Here is a 15,498-nt window from a genome sequence, read left to right on the forward strand (position 1 = left end):
AAATTATATTTTTACGATACCGTCCGTTGCCATGTTTCACGTCATTTCCTTAATTAGCATTTGAGTATCTGGGCCTGATAGCCGCCTCGCTGAATGCGGGCGTCGGTTGCTCTCTGTTATAACTTATCTGTATGTACTAACTACTAAGCAGTGCCGTAAATAGGGCGGTGCCACCGGTGCCCAGGCACAGGGCGTAGACTCTGGGGGGGGTGTAGACTCTTATTTTTTCGAATTGCTCCCGATAAGTACTTCCCGCTGCGCCCCAGAGATGTTTTCCAATGTAGTAAAAAAAATAATATCCACAGCCGAACATATTATAATTTAAAACCTTCTCCTTTTTGGAAGTCAGGTAAAAAACAAGTGTGCAGTTATATAGGCTTGCACAGGGCGCAAAAAAGGCTATTTACGGCACTGCTACTAAGTATATATTTTGATATAGTGCACTCTTATCGGCCCACATAGCATAGGCGATTTAAATTATTATCGATGATTATGTACGGTAGCAGATTAACAATTTGGCGACTGTCTTATCTCCGAAAAATGATGATACACGATGATAATAATAATATACTCCTTATAAATAATCTTAGGTCTTCTTCATCGGAGACACTGCTCCGGGAGGTCTAAAACAATGTTGAGAATAGTAGTCGCTGCAGTGGTGGTGCTGGCCATGTGCTGGCCGTGTGTGCCTCGCGAGAGGTCGGAGCCGGGAGATCTGGCGTCGGTCCTCAACGAGGACGAGTTCGAGGTCTACCTCGACTCGTGCTGGCTGGAAGTCGAGGAGCAGAGATGGACACTCACTCACATCTCGGTCGCAAATTGAATATCTACAAATTGAAGCTCCCTATCGCCTACCTAGAATTTTGGGGAAATGGATTACTAACTCGAAAGCAACTTGGCCGATTTGGCTACCTAACGTAACTTTAGACTTTAAATTAAAAAATGGTATCGGTCCAGGAAGACAGAAAAGGTTTGGGACAAATTGCGGGAACAATCCTAATTAGGAAAATCTTCACTACAAATTCCACGATATTTCACTAATTAAACCGATGCTAGTTCTGAATTCGTAACCGATATTGGCAGGCTGCAGTATCCGAGTTAACGGGGACCTCGGTGATCGGTCAGCACTCGGCCGCAGCCAGTGTTCAAAACACCCATAACTAGGTAACCCTGGAGGCGAACGGCAACTCTGGCGTCATCCAGAACGCTGACTAGGTGGTGGTGTCCTGCCCCGGCTGCGGCCGCAACATCGCGCACGGCGCTGTTGTTTGCCACTGTACAGACTACCCGTTGTCATTAGCGCTGAAAATTTTGGGTTCATCAAATTCATAAAAGATTGGATTTCACAAACCGCTTTTTTGCGTGGCAAGGCTGAAAACTATCTTATTTTTTCAAGATATCGTTTTCATTTTTGATTTTTAAAATAAAACGTAACGTTATAATTTGGGTCTATCCTTATTTTTTTAAAATAATTATTATTTTTAAAGATAATAAACATAAATAGGCGATTTCCAATTTTGGTGGCTTGTCACCGAACTATTTTACTCAATATCTAGACCGATTAACAGAAAACTTGATACTGGATTAGATTTTTATTTTTATGCAGTCGTTTTATATAGTTGACTCTTCATAATATTTATATGAATTTTATTGTACTAACTTCTGTAGTTTAGTTTTTATGACACCGTTTAGGTCTGTCGCGGAGAATTTTTAAATTTTGGTGAGATTTACGAAACGTTATTTCTACAAAATACCATTGATCCCATAAGCATAAAAAATACGCCATTTACTTCATTCAGCCACACACTAACCAGTTTAGGAGGTGGCTGTGGGCTGGGTCATACCAGTTTCCAGCCAGAAATGAAAGTAAACCGTTTTATCACAAAAACCCGATTTTATGCAATTTTGGTGTACTTAAATTATCCTACTTGTGGCAATAATATCATATTGTTATTTTGAATATCGGTAGAGTTTTGGTCTGTTTATAGTTAAGTTATATAATAATATATGTACAGTATATGTACAGTATAATGTGTTATAACTTTAGTGCACGTAGTTTTTCTTTTAAGCTTATTTTTTTCGCAAATTGCAATTTTGGTGGGTAAATTTTGGTGGGCAAGAGGGTGTGTAAAACATTATTTTTAACCGACTTCTTCGGCTGTGGATTTTTTTTTTTTGTATGTTCAACGATTGCTCCGCCGTTTGTGAACCGATTTTCTAAATTTTTGTTTTGTTGTATTAGGTTTCTTTCTAATTTGGTACCATGTTCACAAAGTGGTGACCTGATGATGGAATCCATGAGTAATCGAGGGAACTCCTCGAAATTTATATGGAAACATATGGTGATTTTGATTTTATAGAAAGCATCCTAAGCATATGCTACCAAAACGCAAGATTTTGCACCGAGGTATATTATGGTTCCGAAGATACTAAGAGAACTCCGGATTCCTTATAAATACAAGTTTGGGGGTTTAGGCGCTGTTTTAAGAACTAAAAGCATATGCTACTATGCAAATTACATTCATCATCATCATCATCATTACCACGTCAGGGTCACCAATGTCACCAAAATTGAACATAACAAATTCAGCCTTAACTCCAAAGCGTAAGGCACACATTTGGTGTGTATTTCATCATCAGGTGTGTATTTTTTCGAAACCGGTCGTGTATTTAACAATTTTGTAATAAATATCTTAAAATAAAGTGGAATAAGTGCAAGGAAAGTGTATAATTACTAGCTGTTGCCCGCGACTTCATCCGCGTTAACATAGTATAATAACAAAGATGAATAGTTTTCTCCTTTTTGTTTTTGTGGTTCCTTATACAAAGGGTAAAAACGGACCCTATTTAAGCAAACGTCAAACGCAAACGTCAATAAACTTTCATGTTTCTAACTCAAGAAATGACGGACTTTCATTAAAACTTTCTACCCCAATTTCATCCCCTTGGGGGTAGAATTACCAGAAACACTTAAATACGTATCCATTCATTTTTAATCAGTAGCACAAAAATAAAGTTTCATGTTTCTAACTCAAGAAATGACGGACTTTCATTCAAACTTTCAACTCCAATTTCACCCCCTTGGGGGTAGAATTTCTAAAAACGCTTAAATACCTATCCATTTATTTTTAATAAGCAGTCCAAAAATAAACTTTCATTTTTCTAACTTAAGAAATGACGGACTTTCATTTAAACTTTCAACCCCTATTTCACCCCCTTGGGGGTAGAATTTTCAGAAACTCTTAAACACGTATCCAATAATTTTTAATCAGTAACCCAAACATAAAGTTTTATGTTTCTAACTCAAGAAATAACGGAGTTTCATTCAAACTTTCAACCCCAATTTCACCCCCTTGGGGGTAGAATTTCCGAAAATGCTTAAATACGTATCCATTCTTTTTAATCAGTAACCCAAAAATAAAGTTTCATGTTTCTAACTCAAGAAATGACGGACTTTCATTAAAACTTTCAACCCTTATTTCACCCCCTTCGGGGTAAAATTTTTAAAATTCCTTCCTTAGTGGGTGCCTACTTAATAAAACAACCCTACTCACCAAATTTCGTGGCTGTAACTTTTATAGTTTTTGCTCAGCGATGATGAATCAGTCAGTCAGTCAGTCAGGACATGTAATTTTATAAGGATGGGAACCTCCCCGGCTCTGCCAGTCCCGGCGCCGAGGGGAACGCTTCAGTTTGCCGAGGTGTTTCCTAATTTCGGTGGAAGTCCGGTCCCTTCTGAGGTAGACCGGCCGGTCGTGGAGGGAGTCCTGTGTTTGTTAGATCCGGGACATCCCTCCCTTTTGCGGCTGAAGGCGAACCGCAGGTGGTTTTAGTGAGTAAGAGGCTCACATACCCCCGGGGTGCTTCAGCTAACTGAGGCACATCCCCAACCCGGGGCACCCATGATGGGTTTCCCCTGCGCAAAAAAAAAAAGGTAAACGGCTCACCTGATGGAAAGCAACTACCGTCACCCATGGACACTCGCAACATTACAAGAGCTGTAGGTGCGCTGCCGAGGGAATACGCTCTCTTCTTGAAGGTTATACAGTAATCAGTATACTTACATACAGTCGTATTGGTCCGGAATTGCTGCTAGTCACAGTTCGTTCCAGAGTTTCAGTGACGTCGAGGATGGTATATTTTTCGCGTGGAACAATGTCGAGAAGTTGCAGGAGGTATGATTCCGAACCTACAGTGTAGGTAAGTACCTACACGTTTCAGAAGTGGAACTAATGTCCAAAATCGTGAAGGCGTCGTTACGCAATATTATTAGGTAGGTATTCTCATTGGATAAATTTTTATATTTACATGTTTAACACACAGGATCAGCCGCTATAAGAAAAAAAAGGATCATAATGTTTTATTCCAATTACCCCGGGCCCCGGTACTGCTAGAATCAATTTATTTTCTCACTTTTTGCCATCAGATTTTGGTAGACCCATACTTATTATTTCGACCCCCCTTTTTCATGACGAACACTCTCAGCGCGCCAAAAGAAGTTTCACTTCAAAATCCACTGCCGAACAAAGAACCTCCTCCTTGGAAATAGTTTAAAAATAGAACAGTTTCGGATGGAGTGGACGTGGGGTGGACTACAAAATACCGCCATTTCTCAGAAATCTGCCGTCAAATGTAGTAGTTAGTATAATAATATAATAACTAGACGATGCCCGCAACTCCGTTGTGCCAAAACTCGTTTATCGCGCGGGAACTGTACATTTTTTCCGGTATAAAAAGAATCTTATGTCCTTTCCCGGGACTGAAAGTATATCCATGCCAAATTTCAGCAATATCGGTTCAGCGGTATATCCATACTAATATTATAAATGCGAAAGTATGTCTGTCTGTCTGTCTCTCTGTCTGTTACCTCTTCACGCTCAAGTGAAGAGGTAACAGACAGAGAGACAGACAGACAGACATACTTTCGCATTTATAATATTAGTATGGATATACTTACTGTTTGCTGTTACGGGTATCCATCTTTATTACACGTCCCGTTTGTCACGTTCCGAGGTTCGACGAAAACTGGCGAAAACTCTACACTATAGTGATTGAACACGAAACCGTTTGATATTATTTTCATTCAAGTGAAAACATGTCTAGTAGATACTAGACGATGTTTTACTTAAATGTAAACGTAATTTCGAATGCAAGACTAAAATATCACAATTCACATCGGTTTTTTAGATTTTAAACAATATCTCCGGTATTTTAACCCACTAGGTTCAGTAGGTTAAACGGTCGACGCCTAAACAACACGTAGAATAGTAACACCTGAGAGTAATACTTACTTAATTAAATATCCCCACCGATTTAATAAGTATAATAGTATAATATTATACTTAATATTTTAGATAAAGTCTCCTAAGAAGGCTAACGATAACTTAGAATTGGCTGGGATCTATTTTCTATACACATTTGGATCTCTCGTTTAACCTAGTTTGGATTCTATAATGAGAAGGTTGTGAGAAGGATAAAATGACGAAAAACGTCGACACAATATTTGGGAAAAATGGGAAGTTCAGTGAATAGATATCAAAATATCTAAATAGGTAGGTAGTATATTCCATGAATGAATAAATAAACAAGGACTTTTCGATCTCGAGATGAATAATATCAGAGTAGACAGAATGATAGAGTATGCCGACTTAGAACTGATGTTGAAATTTTTAAATTTGACGTATTATGACGAAAATCGTCGCTAGGGTTGTTAACTTGTCACCTACGAATTTAAAACTATGACATATTCGCTGGACGTGTTCCTCTTTGGTCGTATTGTTGTTTGTGTTTTGGCATATGCGATTAAAATTGTCAGAATCCAATTTTGAAATCTTTATTTTAAATATTTAAAAATAAATTATATCAGCCAGCGCGAGGCACATTCCGTTCATAATCATAGTGAAACCCATATTTTATGTCTATGGTGAAACCCGACGAATTTGACAGATATTGAAACCTGTCCGTTTCTTTGCAGTCGAACTACTGGTCGTTATGTCTATTCAATGATATTCTATGTTACTAACGTTGTCTATTGTGATAATATTAATTAACTTTTCAAGTATTTTGTAGCGCCTATAACAAATTCTTTGGATCATTAAAAATATTAAAGCTCGTTTGCGCCAGTCTGTCAATTAAATATAATTACTTAATTTTAAATATTTAATGTAATTATTATCTCTCTCGTTCTCCGTAGATATTTATAGAAATCGGCCAAGTGCGTGTCGGGTTCCGTACTCCGTAGTACCGCTAGTTTTTGATATTTCTAAAGACTGTATGAAATATAAAATGAATGTACATTTATAATGTGTTTTACACTACTAACAAGATCATCTCAGTTACGTTCAAAGGAATTTGAACGAAAAGTTCATTTATACTTCTCCGAATTCATTTATACTTCTCCGAATACATTTTTTTAGTTGATCGACTATTACTCATAATATTTTTAAATTACCTATCCAACGAACCCCCACGCGGTAGGGTGGACGCGAAAAAATCATCCCCGCTTGATGTGAAGGGGAGGTATTTACCTAAAAAAAAATTAAAGATCTTATATACCATTTTGTCGGCATCATTAATATACGTGCAATGTGCTTAATATACTTGCAATGTGCATTTATGCCGAATTACAGCTTTGTAGATCCTATATAGTGTCTGAGCAAAACCGCGAACAGACAGTTGACAGACCGACGGACGGACAGACGGACAAACAGACGGACGGACAGACCGAAACTATAAGGGTTCCTTGTTGACTACGGAACCCTAAAAAGGAGACAACCAACTAGCAATACCTAACTCAGTCTGGAGCAAGTCCTCATATTAAGTCATTTTATTTTTGATGAATGAAAGGAGAATCCGAATAAATAATCGGCCAAGTGCGAGTCGGACTCGTGCACGAAGGGTTCCGTACCGTGAAAGTAGGCAAGAAATGTGTTTTTTGTATGGGAACCCCCCTTAAATATTTATTTAATACACATTTAAGGGGGGCTTCCATACAAAAAATTTATGATTTTGTGAAAATTTCAAATGCCTACTTGCTACCATTACTGAGATAGAGCAAAAAAGCTAAAAAAAATCACATTTGTTGTATGGGAGCCCCCCTTAATTTTTAATTTTATTTTATTATTAGTATTTGTTATTATAGCGGCAACATAAATACACAATCTGTGAAATTTTCAGAAGTCTAGCTATAGCTGTTTTTGAGATACAGCCCGGAGACAGACAGACGGACAGACAGACAACGAAGTCACAGTAAGCCCGGGCGCGTACTAGCGGCCAGGTCGCGGCGGCCATCGAGATAATCACCTTAGTATGAAACCGCCATAGACCACGCGCACCTGGCCGCAACGCGACCAGCGGCCACACCATACTTTCAATGGCCGCCGCGACCTGGCCGCTAGTGCGCGCCGCGCCGGGCTAATAGGGTCCCGTTTTTAGCCTTTTGGTACGGAACCCTAAAAATGAAGTCGGATTGAAATCAGGGTATCGGTGAACAACCTTATGTTTCTGAGTCGAATTCGAATGGATTTTTTTAATATTAAAACCTCTGTGGCTCAATAAGAGTGCGTGGCAATTCAAGCCGGGGTCGCGGGTTCGAATCCAGTTTTCTATGTTCCTGGGTCATGGTTGTGTATTAAAATATATACAATGTGTCTCATCACCAGTGTCTGATCCTTTAATGTTATGATGTATGGCCACTGATGTATGGCATATATTTAGTTATTGTCATATTTTTCTTTGGTTCTCATACTAATCTGACCAATACTAATTATTCGTAATGATATTAACACCTATTTTGTTAAGATGCTTGTTAAGCTTACATTGTCCAGTTAATATTGCCATTAGCCAACTCGTAAGCGGTTACGTTACCAATGATTGCGAAGACGAAGTGACTAGTGAGTGACCCCCCCTCCCAAATTTCAGGCTGCGACCGCGCCTGCAGCTGGGCTGGCAAACGGTGACGCTGGAGCAAGATAAGTGAAAGATTCGGGGGTTGCCTTTGCCCAGCGAAAAATTTGTTTGATAATAATTAAAAAAAAATCTAGGGAACCCGGACTAAGTATGAATTAATCTTTTATCTAAAAAAATAAATTAAACCTTGAATACTGCAAGCGTTAACGCTTATCATCACTGGTATGCAATATGCTCGTCGCGACATTTTAGTAAAAAAACATAATTATTATTAAATAAAAATTTTTGGGCAACTACCTACGAAAAATGCGAGTAACGAAACACATTCGCGAGTAACGTTTCGTTACTCGGTACTAGACGGCGTTTGCTCAGTACCGAATACATACGTGATAGGAGCCGTGATCGTTTAATTTTTTCGCAATTTGGCAGCTGACTGTCAACTTCATAATGGAGTGTCATATTCTAACAATTTCTGTCAGATTTTAGAACATAACACTCACACTGACGCTAATTTTTAACTTTGCGCATGCGCAATGTGCATTGAAAAACGAAACGAACACAACTACGGTTTGCTACAGCTCTACTATTAAGTAATCTATTATGTTTATTGCAAAGACAAGTGCTGTAATAATATTAATATTATCAGACTTTTGAGATGTTATGTAGTAGCTGCCTTAACCCATGACTAAGCAAAAAAAAACACTTATTAATTAATGTCAATGTCAGGAAAACCGAAAGTGACATAAAAATGATGTCATTGGAAATCGAAAGAATGTCAGATTCGAGATATTTTACTAGTAATTTATTGTTATTTTTTATTTAAATAATAATACATAGGCAGAATTAATTGTACATACTTTCAATAAAATTTGTTAATTTTTTATTACAAACTAAGAATTTTCCAAGAAGATTGTTGTGAAAGTTGTCTAGTCCCGCAGCAGGAGTAAGGCAAACAAAACAATCGTTTTGGATATTGGATGGTTGATTATATTTTAGTGAAAACTTAACCATGGCTGAGGAACAAAATCTACGCGATCTAAAAGAGAGAATGAAATTAATATCTGATGCGGATCCAGCTCAATACCACAATGACTTTTCCCTTAGAAGGTATTTGAAAGCGTTCAAAACAGTTGACAGTGCCTTCCAGGTAGGTAGTTTGTGGTCATAACTTGATTTTTAGGAGTCCTATAACGAGATGCTTTTGTGACTAACACCTTCGATTTCAGGCTATTTTGAAAACAAACAAATGGCGAGTGGAGTATGGTGTAGCAGTGCTTCATGAAAATAAAGAGTTAATTGAAAAATATTCGAATAAAGCAAGAGTACTCCGGCACAGAGATTTAGTTGGAAGACCAATTGTCTACATACCGGCCAAGAATCACAGCACTACTGATAGAAACATAGATGATCTGACTAAATTCATTGTATACTGTTTGGTAATCCTCATATTTTTATTTGACCCATCAATCCTCAAGTGGCAGCCGGCTGCCGCATAATTGAAAATCTATTGTGTCTGTGATACCCACGATGGAGGAGGAACATTATTCATTTTATATTAATAAAACCGGGGCTGCCGGTGGCTGCATAGGGGTTGATGGGTTAACCCATCTATTGTGACTGTAATTCCCACGATCAAGGTATTAATAATAGATATTAATTAATTGGGTAGAATCCATTTTTTTAATACTAAAATTCATCAGATTCAACATGCACACTGTCTAATTTATTTGTATATTTTCTAATTGTATGTTATTTTAATGTTTTAAATTCCAGGAAGAGGCGAGTAAGAAATGTTTTGAAGAAGTTGTAGACAACCTGTGCATAGTATTTGATTTGAACAATTTCACTCTTTCCTGCATGGACTACCAGGTGTTGAAGAATTTGATATGGCTGCTGAGTCGACATTATCCAGAGAGGCTTGGAGTATGTCTTATCATTAATGCGCCTGTTTTTTTCTCTGGCTGTTGGGCTGTAATCAAAGGATGGTAAAGTATTTCTTGGAATTATTGTTTGCATTATTTTGTAACTAACCCATCAACTCCCAAGTGGCACCCGGGTGCCGCATAACAATTGAAAATCTTTATTTATAAAATTAGACGTGGTAGAGACATGCTTCGGCACGATGGTAGAGCCATGGGCCGGCTCGACCAGAGAAATACCACGTTCTCACAGAAAACCAGTGTGAAACAGCGCTTGCACTGTGTTTCGCCGAGTGAGTGAGTTTACCGGAGGCCCAATCCATCCCTATGCCCTTCCCTTCCCATCCCTACCGTCCCCTATTACCCTATTCCCTCTTAAAAGGCCGGCTTGCTTTCCATCAGGTGACCCGTTTGCTCGTTTGCCCCCTTATTTCATAAAAAAAATATCTGTGATTCCCATGATCGAGGTATTAATTTGAAAATATCTAGGAAACTTACTAATTTGTCAATCTAAAACTTACACCTCACTCACACTTTGTTAAGTTACAATAATAATAAAATATCTACAAATAATAAAAACTAAGGAAGAGTAACTGTGTCAAAAATTTGTTCCAGGAGTCTACAAAATGAGACCCCAATACATGCATACTTTATGCATGTATTTGTTACACAATTTTGTGTATTTATACAAGTGACAATTATTGTCAAGAGCTTTATTTCGTCAATTTGAGTGTGTTTTGTAGCTATAGTCATATTTTAGTGTGCGAAAAGGAACCAAATTCAAAACAGTTGAACATGGGCGTGCCCAGGTTCTGGGCCAGGGTGGGGGGGGCAAATTACCCAGGCTCTGGGCCAGGGGGGGCAAATTACGGAGATTCTGGGCCAGGGGGGGGGGGGGGGCAAATCAGATTTTTTATAAGCTAGGTGTTTATAAAGAATAAAAAATTAATAATTTTTAGTTGTATTGCAAACAAATGGCAAAAATTCGTTATTTTTAAAAATGAAAGTACTAGATAATATTATATTTAGTAGGGACATCAATATGATCCAGGGGGGGGCAGCTGCCCCCCCTCGGTACGCCCATGCACTTGAAGTATGGGAGTTACCTTTCCTTAGTTTTTACTATTCATAGTAAAATGTTCCTTATATTTTTTCTTAATGAATAATATATATAATATGTTTATAAACATTCCAGGCTCGACGAGAACACATCTGGGAAAGTGACATTTGTTAATTCAGAAATGGATTTATGTCAGTACTTAATTCCTGACATGCTACCTACAGACATGTAACAAAACAAATATGGCATACAAGAATGTGTAGCATAATATATAAATCATTTAAGAAATTTTGTATGATATAGGTAAATCATTTAAATTATTTATATACTTAATACTTATTATACAATACATAATACACAACTAGGGCATCGAAACCCGGACCCAATTTTCAAAACCCGGGTTTCGGGTTTTTTTTAAACGAAAACCCGGGTACCCGGGTTTTTCGGGTTTTTTTTAAACGAAAACCCGGGTACCCGGGTTTTTCGGGTTTTTTTTGGTTTTCTTAAAATTCAAAGATTAACAAAGCGAAAATACTTTAAATATGATTTTCAGTGATTGCCAACACCTTTCCAATAAAATACTATTTAAATACCATAGTGTGCGGTCACATACTTTTAAAAAAGCGACTATTTACCTCTCCTATTATATATATTGGATCTTATCAAAGCTAGTGATTAAGATTTTCGGGCCAAGATTAAGTATTACAACAAGATTCACCTCCAAATTACATAATTATATTATTAAATGTATTTGTATTTTATGAAATAAATAAAAATCTATCAAGAAGTTTTGAAGACAGTAAATGGAAGAATAAATATTAAACGTATTCCAACAAATCTTTATTTAATCTTTTACATTTTTATTGCTGATTGTCACGTTATTAATAATTATTCGGTCCTAATTGATGATATACCTGTAATTAAATTTTTGTGCCTAGTTTTTACTTGAAATTGCCTTTTGTCTGCCTTGCTACGGTATGAAGCCGAATATTTTTTGCAATTTAAGGTAACTTTTCTGTTATCCAACAAACTGGAAAATCTTACATTACTGAAAAATCTTACATTACACTACATCTCAAAGCTTTTTGTAGTCATTAGTTCTAGTCACAATAGGCAAAATTCATGTCAGATTACCATATAATTGATCAGACCAGACCATAATATTATGGCAAATGCGGAATGTTGCTTTTAATGAATTTGGAAGAATAATCATGGTGACATGCTGTTACACACAAGAAATTGTCTCTGGCGCTGGTGCTGATAAAAACTCTGCTTGTTATATTTCATCTCGATTCACTAAAATCACGTGTTTTAATAATTCCGCATCCTAAGCTACATAGCGGGTAGATTCGACACAGAACGATATTTATTCTTCATGCACAAGGGTACAAAGACACATTTAAACGCTTGTAATAATGCATCGGCGTACTTATCTCTTAAAAGAGATCTCTTCCAGCAAACCTTATAATTTTGTAGATGTATATATATATATATATATATATATATATATATATATATATATATATATATACATCTACAAAATATATATATATATATATATATTAAATATATTTAAAAAAATGTCCGTGGCGTGATGGACTACAATTAATTAAATTTTATATAATGCGAAAAATGTAAATAATAAAATAACAAAAAAAAGGATATGGACAAACAGTCCATAGACGGCCCCAATTTTATAATTAAAAAAAAACCGCATCCACGGCCGGCGAAAGAAAGCCACCATTCGTACTATTATGTGTTACCAACATCAGTCTCCCAACCAATAAAAAGCAATCTGCCGCATTTGTCAGACCGCAATACAAAAATATGGATTCAAAATATACTTCATGGAAACTCCTCGGCATGGTTTTGTCAGTTTCTAGGGGTTGGTTGCTCTCCTGGAACCTTTTTTACTGATTGCATTGTCTTAATATTGTCGCTTTTTGTTAGGTTGTGAATATAACAAATAATGACAAAAAGCATAACGACAAACAAAATTCTTTAAGTGTTTTTAGTAAGTTAGACGACTGAAAATAATGACTTTAAATTGCAAAGAAGACTGGGCGCTATACCGCAGCAGGACACAATAAATATATTTTTTGTAAAAATACTGTATGCAGCCAAACATCGATCAGTATAAAGCGCTCGCTAAACGGTTATTCTGCATTACATGCATTACGTGCTGTAATGCACGAATTATCGTGTATTGTAGTGAATGATGCGAATTACATGCAAACTACGTGCTGCATAACGTGCTTTACATTGAATTACAACTTCTTTAATTTTTCAGCACGACATGCGTAACGTGCTGTAATGCACGCATGATCGTTTATTGTAGTGAATTATTATTAAATATATTAAATATTGTTCGTCATGCAATATGTGTATCAAATATCAATGCAGCGGATCGCTCGATCGGCATGTCATGGGACAACTCAGTTCCAGGGTGGTGCTTCCGAACACTTAAAAAATTACCTATGCGTTTCTTTGAACGGGGCATACAAACTGTTAATGTGTGCAAAATTAATAAATCAAATAATATATTTTGGCATAATATAATATTTTATTGCTAAAAAAACTTTTGGACGAATATAGGCTAATATGATGATGATGAAATAACTTTTTCAATTTAATTTATACTTACAAAAAACTTTGTTGAGTATTTAAAAGAACGTATCGTGGTCTCCGTGGTCCGGTGGTTTAGAGCGTGGCTCTTGACTCGGAGGTCTTGGGTTTGATTCCCGCGTTGGAAACAATATTATGTTATTTCGAAGTTTGGTTAGGGCAATGCAGGCTATCACCTAATCGTCTGACAAGTAATGATCCATGCGTCAGATGGGCATGTAAAAAGTCGGTCCTGCGCCTGATCTTTTGCTAGTCGTGTCGTTCTTCCGTCCCACTGGGCTATGAGATTAAAAGGAATAGAGAGTATACCTGCTCTTGTGTACTGTGCACACATTTGAGCACTATGAAATTACTCCTGTGGGATGGTTTCAATGAAACCGGCCACCGTCACCGAATCCGGTGTGGGAAACCGGATATATTTGTACAATTTTATTCAAGGTGCAATGAATAAGATTGAGAGGTGTCAAGAGACACCCGGATGGAACGAAGTTCCAGTTTACATATTATTATACTAGTTTATTGTACTTTAACAACTATAGCAAAAATGCTATAGTTGTAAGCTGTGCGGTAGTGCATGTTTCTCTCTCTCTCTCTCTCGCATTGAACAGTGTGGTGAAGCGATGATTTTTTTGAGTGTATTCAGGTTTTTTTTACATAAGAAATAAAACCTATCTAAACCACATACCATATCGTGTATTGTCATCCAAACTAAACGTGTATGCAAAATTTCAGTTCACTCGGTTAAATATTATCTGCTTCAAAATTGAGTTCCAAGATTTCACCCGAACATACATACTTACATACATACAGAGCAAGTTAAATAAAAGCTTTTAAAAAGCCCCGCCACCTGTGTACAGACAGTCAGCACTAAATTTTAATTATTATTTTTAATAGTTTATAATATAAATTATAATAATTAGTTTATGATATAAATTACTAGCTGTCCCGGCAAACGTTATTTTGCCATATAAATAATTTTTGGTATGAAAAATAGATGTTGGCCGATTCTCACCTACTCAATATGCTCACAAAATTCCATACGTGGGATTTTCTACATCAGCCTCGATGTTTATATACGTGGGAGAGCCATGCTTCGGCACGAATGGGCCGGCTCGACCGGAGATTCGAAAATTCGATTTATCAAATCATCCTACGACATCGTAGGATGATTTGATAAATCGAATTTTCGCGAAAATTCTAGGGATTTCGCGAAAACACGGATTTATCAAATCATCCTACGACATATATAAGGTTTCGGAGGAGTACGGGAACGAACATTGTGACACGAGAATTTTATATATAAGATAAACTATTGAGAATAATTAAAATTTAGTATTTTTTTGTTTAGTAAATAATATTCTTATTATCCTCTTGAATTATCCTCCTGAATTATCATGCTGCATGATGAAAAATGAGCGTTCATCATGCAGCATGTAATTCACGTAAATGAATGGTCATGCTGAATTACCGTCTACGGGGTACTTAAATTATTACTATTAATTTGACAATCAGCAAAATCATGCGCGCGCGCCTCATTGCGGACGTACGTGTTTTACAAAATGGCAAATCCCGGAGGGTCATCAACCTCAGGTGTTGTTAAGTGCGCGAGTTGTAATATCATGATAAATGAAGTCCTTTCATTTATACAAAATATACTGTCTTCAAAAATTCCTGACAGGTTTTTAGATATTCCAAAAATACAAATATCCCGAAGACTTTGTTGATGAGTGTATTTTATCACCAACGGTCAATACAAGTTTCAACGTTTTGTTACCTAGTAGTTGACTTGCCCATCATCAAAAGTCTACGGTACTTTCAGCAGACTTGGAAGTTAGAACCATTTGAAGCTGTCCACACTTTATTTTGTAAGCCTTTGATCACATAATAAACAAAACTGTAGTCAATCACTGAATGTTGATTGAAAACTATAAAATAAGTTTAACAAGACTTGGCTTCTATGAAATTTGAAAACTTTTTGCGAAGGAT

At 36.8% G+C, this 15,498-nt stretch overlaps 1 protein-coding gene across 1 annotated transcript; it reads left to right on the forward strand.

Annotated features, from left to right (window-relative positions):
- Positions 1-8,721: 8,721 nt before the first annotated feature.
- Positions 8,722-11,160, forward strand: LOC121728968 (CRAL-TRIO domain-containing protein C3H8.02). The gene is made up of 4 exons (XM_042117322.1): positions 8,722-9,055; positions 9,135-9,344; positions 9,682-9,893; positions 11,023-11,160. Exons 1-4 carry the CDS (start codon positions 8,918-8,920, stop codon positions 11,117-11,119), a joined length of 657 nt encoding a protein of 218 aa, XP_041973256.1. The 5' UTR covers positions 8,722-8,917; the 3' UTR covers positions 11,120-11,160.
- The last annotated feature ends 4,338 nt before the right edge of the window (positions 11,161-15,498 follow it).

Source organism: Aricia agestis, chromosome 7, assembly GCF_905147365.1.
Source record: "Aricia agestis chromosome 7, ilAriAges1.1, whole genome shotgun sequence".
Lineage (NCBI taxonomy): Eukaryota > Metazoa > Arthropoda > Insecta > Lepidoptera > Lycaenidae > Aricia > Aricia agestis.